This window comes from Elephantulus edwardii, unplaced genomic scaffold (assembly GCF_000299155.1).
Source record: "Elephantulus edwardii isolate Elephantulus edwardi_28Jun2011 unplaced genomic scaffold, EleEdw1.0 scaffold00124, whole genome shotgun sequence".
Lineage (NCBI taxonomy): Eukaryota > Metazoa > Chordata > Mammalia > Macroscelidea > Macroscelididae > Elephantulus > Elephantulus edwardii.
This window is the reverse complement of record NW_006399874.1, coordinates 5,792,119-5,802,481: the sequence shown is the minus strand read 5'-3', so window position 1 is coordinate 5,802,481 and position 10,363 is coordinate 5,792,119. Positions and strand designations below refer to the sequence as shown.

Here is a 10,363-nt window from a genome sequence, read left to right as displayed (position 1 = left end):
CTGCGTAGGTTAAGAGTTATTGTTACAAAGTTTTGTAAATGGTTTTGGGTTTGTTTTTTTTTTAATTAGTATAAATTGAAAATAATCTTATTTTTGTGCATACTTTTTGCTATCTTAGAGGATGAGTCTTTACAGAAGAAGAAAATCTTCTTCCTACATATTGTTCATTGACTTTAGTTTAAATCTGGTCCTTTCCAATTTATATAACTTATAGATCCTAAAGTTACTTTAATAAGTACCAGATAGAGAGTTGTAATCTCACTCAATGTCTATTTTTTTTTAATATAGTGCAACATCCTGGGAAATAACCTTAAAGACCTAGTAGATAAATATCAACACTATGAAGATGCTTCGTGTGGACTCCTTTCTGGGCTCCAGGCCTGTGAGGCCACAGCAAGCAAACACTTATCTGAACCCATTGCTGTGGACCCCAAAAACCTGCAGAGGCAGTTAGAGGAGACCAAGGTGAGTGAATGTGAGGCAGCAAGAGATGCGGAACGAGGGGAAAGATCTAAACTCTTAAAATATCTTATTGAGTGATTTTCACATTCCAGTGCACCTTTGATCATTCTACCTAGCATAGGGAACATGCAGGGAACGTACAACACCCTAGAGTCAATTTTGATTCTCTTTCAAATAAGATTGTTTCATCTTGTTATTATGGCTGCTTATCAAATATTATAAGATGTGTCCGATTCTTGCAAAGGATTTGGTAATAGGAATAGGGTTATTACTCCTGAAAATGCTTATTCATCAAATCAGTTCAGTAAAGAATTTTATAATTGCCTGACAGGGAAAACTGTTGAAAGTTGAGCTTTCTGGGTTGGTAATAGGGAGCAAATCTGTGAACCATTTATTTTCTTACTCTATCACTGGTCACCTCAGCCTTTCCTCTCTGTCTTCTCTGTTCTTTTCTCCTTAACACTTCAGACTATATTTCTATTTACCTCATTCGTAGTCTTTCTCTTCTATTGTCATTAGGCTATGAGCTCACTGCTGTGTCCCCAGCACCTAGAACAGTCCCTGGCTGAAAATAGCTACTCATGAAGTAATTTTTAAAGATGGACAGGTAAATAAAAAGAGAGATCGCTGTCAAAGGTAGGGGTTCTGAGGGTTCAGGAATTAATTATAACCAACTGCCAGTCTCAAAAAGCCTGTCAGCTGTGTCAGGTTTGATGTGAGAATTGCATGACCTTGAGGGTTTCACCCTGACACACAGTGCACAGAACATCTTTTTTATTTTCTTAAATTTAAAGCCTATTTTAAAATTCTAATGTGCAGAGAAGATTCATGATTGGTTGACATAGTGAGTACCACAGTGGGCTTGGGCAGGACGGAGATTGTGAGGAAGAGAGAGAATAGTGCAAGGTCCGGGTCTGTTGTTCTGAAGGTGTCTGGGAGTTGAAGTCGATTCAATAACACCCAACAACAATGGAAGATAAAATCCCCAAGTCCCAACAACGGAAGATAAAATATTTTGGTCATAATCAATAAGACCAATAATGTTTTTACTTTGAAAGATTCATTTCATTAATCCGTTCTTATTAAGCAGGTAAGTAGCAGTAGCTTGAGGATCCCTGGTGGTAAAAGTTTTCAGCATGTGAATTCCAACCAAATAGTAGTTCAAGCCACCAAGCCTCTTCAGGAGAGAAAGATGCTTCCATGAGCACAACAGTCTGCTCCTGTAAAGATTTACCGCCTGGAAGCCCCGTGGGGCTTGCTGTATCTCGTGGGGCTGTTAGGAGTCAGAATCAATTGAATGGACATGGGTTTGTTTTGGTTTGGTGAATAGGAGCATATTGCTGCCATAGCTAGAAGGTAATAAACAAGGCTTTTGCCAGTTACACAGCTGCCTTGCAGAATCTAGTTGCATCTGTTATCTTTTGAGTCATTAATCATTTTTGTGCTGTTAGGAGGAAAACAGGTATTTTATGTGACTGCTTTTATTTAAATTTGTTGTGGTTTGAGACTGGCAACTTTTAGCCGGAAGGAAACTAAGGTGTATGTAAAAGTGTGGCAAGTTAAACCCCAGGCAGAGAGAAGGCCTATAAAGAGGAAGGGCACAGAAGATGCACAGTACTAGGAGGAGAGCAGGCAGTTAAAGCAGAAGGGGGTATGATTCTCTCTTGAGCAGAAGAATCTCTCCATCCCTGCTGTGGGCCCTGCGAGGAGGCCCAGGCACTTGAGCAACCTTACTGTTGCTTTTTCCTAACGTGCCCTTTCAATCCTGCTGTTCTTATGTGCCTTCAAGTTGACCATAGGGATCCATCAACAACTGATGGGAACCTTGCTCTATCCTGCACCATCCTCACAATCTCCTCTGTGTTCAAACCCATTATTAAAGTCACTGTGTCAATCCCTCTCCTTGAGGGTGTTCCTTTTCTGCTTTCCATAAGCACAGAAACAGATCTGTTTAAGCTTTCAGTTCTCACCTGTCTAAAAAAGAGTATATGAGGTAGAATCAGAAGAGCTGTATGAGATTTAAGACCGTTGTTTGGGGAGGAAATTCTAACAGTGTAAAATCACTATGATTGATGAACAGCCTCCTTCCATGCGATTTACTGTCTCTGAAAATCTGCTGGAGGGTCAGCTCTGAGTTGCTTCCAACTCAGTGGCACACAACAACATATGAAAGCTAGAGCCAGTAAGAACTGAAAAAGAAAATGATTACACTAAATTGAAAATGAGGTAATTTTGGCCTAGAGGCAAGAAGCTGTGCTGCAATATCGAAGCATGTAGTTTGAGGCCACCAGCTGTTCCACCTGAGTAGGATGGGCAGTCTCCTCCTATGCAATTAACTGCCTCTGAAAACCTGCCAGAAGGTCTGCTATGGGTCAGTAAACAACAACAACAAAGTATTAACATAAGTTGTTTAGTACCACAGAATCCTTCCCCGTAGAGGTGCTGCTGGATTTGACCTGCATGCCTCCTGGATTGCAGTGCAGTTTCTTACCACTAGGCCACCAGAGCTCCCTATTAGAGAATAAATTTGTAGACTATAAATTTTTATTTGATTTATACTAGTTTATTGCACCTTATATAAAGTTAATGTTCATGTAAGGAAAAATAAATCCAAACTAACACTTGCATTTTCATTAAAGAGGTCCATACATTACGTTTGAAAAAGAAGGAAGAAAACATGGCTAGTATTTGCTACTAGAAGATTCCTTAGGTCCTAAAACCATCAGTGAAACATAAAAAGAAGAGACCTAATGAAGAATGTATCCTAATTAAGCCACTGCATAATTTTTAAAATCAGTTGTGCAATGCAAGTTGTCCCTGGCGTATTTTCATTTTATCCTCAAAGATGATCTCAGCATGTGGTGAGGATAAAATTTTATGAAAACTAGGTAGTTTCCACTTCACTGATTTTTATTAACAACATTTACAGCTGTTTTCCTTCTAACAGTGATAGAGATATCAGGCTACTACCAAAATGAAATAAAATCTCTTCTACACTTAACATACTGACTTCAACATAGTAATTACCATTTTTATCACCTAAGGGGTTTATCTGACCTATTTCTGACCACAGTTTCTTGATATTGGCATTATTTTTCAAATAACTGTTGGCTGTGTTTTTAGCTGCTCAATTCTTCTTGGCTATATTGAAACTCCTTGAGATTCTCTTCAAGGGAACTCTGGGAAAAATAGATTTTCTCACTTTAGCACTCTGGGAATCTCAGAAGATAAGATTAAAAGAGCAGTCTAGGGGCGTCACTTTGGAGCCAAGCCTGTACTCAGATCACATTGACTGGTGATGTTGACCCAGCAAGTTCACAGTGATCCCTGGGATAGAGTTAGGTCAGGAAACCATAAAGTTGACCAAGTGTGCATAAATTTATAAACGTCAACTATATCTGGTCCTGGACTCCCTGACTAGAACACACGGTCAGTAGCCCTTAGCTATTTATTGAAAAGCTAAAGGTTCAGTTCACCAGCATGAGAAAGGTCTCATGATCTACTTCCAAAATAGCTGGCCCCTGGCTTAGTGGGACAGCAGATCTAGTTCAGTTTACCTCAGGATGGGCTTGGTTCTCCCCCAGCTTTGCTGTTGATGCAGCTACTGCCAATAGCACTGGTGCCGTCTCAGTCTCTGTCCTGCTTTATCTTGTGCAGAAATCACTGGCCCAAGGGTCACACTGCGATCTCTGGTGCTTCCTTATTGATAGAAATGTGATTCTTGTTTTCTACTTCTCAGTCTGCTCAGTTTAAACCTAATGGGATGGAAAAACCAAAGAGCTGTCTTATTAGTGGTCTATATCTCTTACTTGCATGTCCCTACCCAAAAAAATTGTTATTTATGTCATTCTAAAGCTATAAGTACCTTTATTTCTTGTGATCCATATAGACACATGCCTTTGCATAGTTGAAAAAAAAACCAAAACAAACAAAAAAAAAAATAGACATCTATCTTCTGGTATTCTCTGCTTTCAGGTGAGATCCATCTGACACCAGCAGTGAAATCACTAAGTACTACTACCTCTTCTAAACCCAGCTTATATTTCTGGCAGTTCTCTGTCAATGTACTATTCTAGTTGCTTTGGGATAATCTTCAGCAGTATTTTGCTTGTATGTGATATTAATAATAATTGTTGGTTGTGTGCCATCAAGTTGGAACCAACCCATAGCTGACCCTCCAGCAGATTTTAAGAGGCAGTTAATCGCATGGGAGGAAATTGTCCGTCTCTTCTCCCGGGAGGAGCTGGTGGGTTTAAACCAACTGCATTGGGGATTGCAGTGCCAGCTTCTTGCCAGTAGGCCACCAGAGCTCCCTATTTCTGCATTCTGTTGGATCATTTTTCTTGAAAATGGGGACACATCGGGATCTCTTCCGCTCAGTTGGCTAGGTAGATATTCTTCAGATTTCTACAGCCTGGTTAGCACATCCAGGGCTGCATCTGTTAGGTGAAATATGTCAATTGGTATTCTGTCAATTTCTGGGACCTTATTTTTTTGCCTATTTTTCAAGAGCAGAACTTCATCTTTTATTATTACCATTAGGTTTTGAGCATATGCTACTTCCTGAAATGATTCTGTGTCAGCCCCAGTTCTTTTTGGTACAGTGTCTCCATATATTCTTCCCATCTTCTTTTGATGCATCCTGGATGATTCAAGGTTTTGAATTTGTTTTTCAGTTCCTTCAGCTTAAGAAATCCCCAGCGAGTTCTTCCCTTTTGATTTTCTGACTCTAGCACTTTAAAAATTTTGTTAGAACATACTTTTCTTTGAACAAACTGCCCTTTGAAATTTTCAGTTCAGTTTTTTACTTTCATCATTTCTTCCCATTTGTATTGGCTTCTCATCATTGTAGTACAAAATTTAGTGTTCTTTCTGACATCTATTTTGGTGTTTTCTTTCTCCTTTGTCTTTGTAATGACCTCTTCCTTTTTTCATGAATTCCAACCTTGATACTATCCCACAGCTTCTCTGGTCTTTTGTTCATTAGTGTTCAGGGCCTTAAACCTGTTCTTAGATGGTTTTAAATTCAGGTGAAATACAGTCTTGTGAATGTGTTTTTCTTTAGCTTCAATGTGAACTTGCCCATGAATAGTTGATGAAGAGTTGGCACCTGACTTGTTTTCACACCTGACATTGAGCTACTCCAACGATTCCTGCCTCCAACAAATGTAATCAGTCTAATTCCTGTGTAGTCCATCACAAGAGGTCCATGAGTATAGTCAGCATTTGTGGTTTTTACAACAGGTATTTGTGACAAATAAATCATTGATTGTACAAAATTCTATCTCTGGCTTCGTTTCTGTCACCAAGACTTATTTTCCAACTTCTGGTCCTTCTTCCTTCTTCCCAACTTTTGCATACCAATCACCAATTGGTTTCAGAGTCTGTAAAGCATGCTGGGGGAGACTGCCCATCTCTCTCTTTTGGAGTGGCTGGTGGATTAGAACTGCAGGCCTTTGGGTTGACAGTACATCTCCCTACCCAGTAGACCACTGAGTGAGTAATTTAGGAATTAAAAACTTTAAACTCTCTTTAATATGATTATGGAGAGCACAGCCACCAGTCACTGCATGTTCTGACTCGATGGCAATGAGTTCATTTTAAGACATGCTCAGATGGAACACAGGCGGCGGGGAGGGGAGGGGGGGTTAGTAAGGAAGTGGTTGGAGACAGGGAAATAACTTAAGACTCTTTCATAACAATCCTAGTGAGATACTATTATCCTCCAGTAAACTATAAACACAGAAGTCTGGGTAGAGACATAACTTAGCAGAACAGTTATCAGGGCTTGGCCTTTATTTGCGTAAGTGAAGGAAGTTAGATAGTAGTGGTGGAGTCTAGGTCAGACTTCAGGTTAATCACTTGATTCATCACCTTGTGTCCTTGGAAGGAAGGAAAGAAGGAAGTGATGGGTTCGTAGTTTGGCTTTTTGAATTTGAAGTGACCATGTGCTGGAAATATTCAGGAAGCATTTGGAAACCATGGCCAGGGATGAGTTCATCTACATTTAGACGTGTGGGAATTTGGAATTGACACCCAAATGTGCATCTTAAGTACCTCAGGATTCTGATCTCTCTTCTACCTCTCTGATCTTATTTGTTCTCTTTTCTTCCTTATCATCTAAATATAATCACTAGTCTCCACAAATTTTTATGGTTCTCATTTCTGATCATGTTTTTTAATTTAATGACTTCATCACAGATATTGATTCCTAGTTATTTATATTTGGTTTCCACTTCTGGAATATATTGAACCTCTTCTATTTCTAGTTTTGCTGTTTCTCTAACGAAGGTCCTCACAGAACTTTGCAGTCACCAGTTACAGATACTAATAAACTTCTGGTTTTGTTTGTGAATTCTGCTTATCACTAGGCTCATAAACTTTGGAGACTTCCCATTCTCATCCCCTTATTGTGCTCTTCTTTTTAATTTTCACTTATTTTATTGTGATTTGTAAAAATGCTTACAAAACAGATTGATTTTTCCATTCAACCATTTGTACACATTTTGTTAATGATTTTAATTACAGTACCCACAGTGCAACCCCATTTCCCCCACTTTTTCCTTGTGATTCTTATTTCCATTAATCCTGTTCCGTCCTTTCCTGCCTCTTGCCTCTATCTTGAGCATCACTCTCCATTGGGACATTTTGTGATCATGAAAATGTGCCATAATTTGCCTGTCCATTTTGGTAGGCACTAAATCTCAGGTGGCTAATGTAGACCTTGAAATGTGGCTCGTGCAATTGAAGAATGTTTATTCAACATTTATTTAATTTTTAAAAAACCTCATGTAGCTAGTGGTCACAATATTGGGCATCCTAGCTTTAGACAATTACCAAGTCCTAAGAAATCTCCGTTAATTCTTCTCTCATATATGACCTACTCGGCTTACCTGGTTCAGACAGACCGTCACTACTTTGTACCATTGAAGTTGCCTTTTCACGGATTCATTTCCCCACCCCTCTTAATTCATTCCACACAGTTAACCTTCATGTAATTCATCCCCTTCCTTAAAAGCCTTGAATTACCCATTGAATTACAAAAAGGATTACTTTGCTACAGGATGAAATAGAGACTCCTAAGCCTGACATTTGAAGCCTCATCTTTTAATATCTGGCTGTTATCTCCCTTTCCAGCCTCTTCTCAGACGTCCACTAGGACCCTTTTCTTCTTTGTGTCTGACACTGCCACTTAGCCTTTTAGATTCCTATGGGTAAAACTTTGTGTCTGTCCTGTGGCTTTGTTTTCACAAAATGTAACAAAGTTGGTTTCTTTTCTTTTTCATTTATAAGGTTAACTTTTGTTAATAGATAGCTTTTGTTGAGTGAACAAAACTAAATATGCCTCATATTTTTCCATTGTGTGAATGAATGTACCACCACTTCTCAATCCATTTTTGTTGGACATTTGGGCTGTTTCCATGTTCTTGCAATGGTAAATAATGCTGCTATGAACACTGGTGTACAAATCTGTGTCTCAGTTTTCATTTCCTTGGGGGAATATTCCTTTTAGTGGAATAGCTAGGCCGTATGGAGTTTTCTACATTAAACTTTTTGAGGAAACACCAAACTGCCTTCCATAGTGGTTGTACCATTTTACAGTCTCACAACAGTGTACGAGAGTTCCCAACTCTCCGCTTCCTCTCCAACATTTATTGTTTGCTGCCTTTCTACTTTTTGCCATTGCTACTAGGGCAAGATGCTATCTCATTGTGGATTTTATTTACATCTCTATTATTGCCAGTAATTTGGATCATTTCTTCCTATGTGTGTTGGCCATTTGAATATCTTTTTCTGTGAAAATTCTTTCCTTGTCTTTTGGCCATTTTGTAACTGGGTTATCAGTCTTTTTCTTGTGGAGGCCCAGTAGGATTCTGTAAACTTGTTATGAGATCTTTGTCTGAGTTGCTATTGATTTCGAAAAATACTATTCAATTTGGCAGAGACTGGAGAACTCAGTCTCATAATGACAAAAAAATCCAAACAAACCCACAACAAATGCATCAGGTCATTATTGTAAAAATAGAAGGATAATGAGTAAAACGTGTGGAGATCCAAGCAGGGAAGGAGTGGGAACAGAGGAGTAAGGATGAGTAGGAGCAAAATCACAGGGTCACACAATTTGGTGAGTAGAGGGAGGGGGTGAAGGAAATTGGAAGGATCCGGGGAGGATCTGGAAAGACAGGGTAATGGTGGGCATAGTCCAATGGTGTTTGGAAAAAAGTATAATGCATGGGAATGATTGTATGAAACACAATGAGAATGAAGAATAGTGTGAAACACAATATATATGAACTTGATAAGCAAACCAGTATAAAATAAAAAATTTTAAGAAATACGCCTAGAGTATTGAGTCAGAGCTTCATGGAATTGTTTTTCTTAGGTGCCCTCAGATTGACAGTAGCTCATAGAAACACTGTCTCCAACAGATCTGAACCTGGCCCTCTCCTGCTCCATCTTCATGACCTCTCATATACTCGAGTCCATTGTTACGGTCATTGTTTCAGTCCATTTCTTTTGAAGGTCTTCCTCTCTTTCTCTGATCCTCCACCTTTCCTAGCGTAATGTCTTTTGCCACGGATTGACCCTTGCTAACAGCATGCCCAGAATATGTGAGATGACATTTCTCTGTATTTGCTCTAACGAGCACCATGGTTGTACTTCCTCCAAGACAATCTTGCTTGTTCTTTTGGCAGTCCGTGGGATAGTCAGTATCCCTCTCCAGAACCGTAATTCAAAAACATTTGTTAATCTCTGGTTTTCCTTATTCACTGTCCAATTTTCAGATGCATATAAAGCAATTGAAAATACCATTGCTTGGATCAGATGTACTTTGGTCTTAGTCTGTCTGGAATCAGAAGTGGGCTTTTTATTTTGTTGCTGCTATTGTTTGCTCATTGCTTTCCGTTATTTGGAGGTAGTGGTGGTACTGTTTCATAAAGCTTAGAAGCAGAGAATTAAAGGAAGAATTCATGGTAAGACGAGAGGGGTATAGAGTCAGGAATCATGAAAATTGTTGTAAACATTTGCTCGAGAGGTTAATTCAAGAGTCCACTTTTATTATGTTAATTGGCTAAGGATGAGGAGCTAATTAATAAGGTGGGCAGTTTTCTCCCATGTGATCTACTGCCTCTGAAAACCCATTGGAGGATCAGTTATGAGTCAGTTCAGACTTGACAGTATATAGCAACAACAACTGGTTAATGCGTTTTACAACTACCAATATTATATATCATAGTAATTCCTTAGTAAATTGATAATGATGAAAAATTGACTCTTTGCAGTTTATCTAATTGTAAATCAGGGGTGTGTTGTTTTTTCCTACATGGAAATATATTCGGTAGCTCTTTGGGTATAATTGGCAAACATTCATTCCTCAGGCACTGCAAGGACAAATATCAAGCCAGCAGGTTGCTGTTGAGAAATTGAAAAAAACTGCTGAAGTGCTTTTAGATGCGCAGGGATCCTTACTGCCAGCCAAGAACGACATCCAGAAAACACTAGGTAAGATATTTGTTTTCTTGTTTCCGTTATCATAGATGAATTCTAAATGAAGATATTCTATTAAATCTAGAGGAGGTATCCACTAATGTATGATTGCGTTCTTTACCTGTGAATCAGTGGTTGGAAGTCAGGGAAAAGGCACACCTTCAGTGGTACAGACGTTAGAATCTTGTGGGTGAGAGCGGTAGAGTTTGAAAAGGGCATATTTAGATTTTACTTTTATATTGATAATAATGGGTGACTGGAATGCAAAAGTTGGGAACAAAGAAGAAGATTCAGTAGTTGGAAAACATGGACTCAGTGACAGAAATGGAGCTGGAGAGAGAATGATCGAATTTTGCACAATCAATGACTTATTCATAGCAAATACATTTTTTAAGAGACATAAATGCAGGTT

At 38.9% G+C, this 10,363-nt stretch overlaps 1 protein-coding gene across 3 annotated transcripts in view; it reads left to right on the top strand.

Annotated features, from left to right (window-relative positions):
* The window catches only part of DST (dystonin), a 674,592-nt gene that overhangs the window by 521,181 nt on the left and 143,048 nt on the right, over nucleotides 1–10,363 (top strand). For all 3 annotated transcript variants that reach the window (XM_006893143.1, XM_006893142.1, XM_006893144.1), the window contains 2 exons: nucleotides 289–465; nucleotides 9,843–9,966. In XM_006893143.1, the coding sequence (XP_006893205.1) occupies nucleotides 289–465; nucleotides 9,843–9,966 (301 nt within the window). The remainder of the gene's footprint in view (nucleotides 1–288; nucleotides 466–9,842; nucleotides 9,967–10,363) is intronic.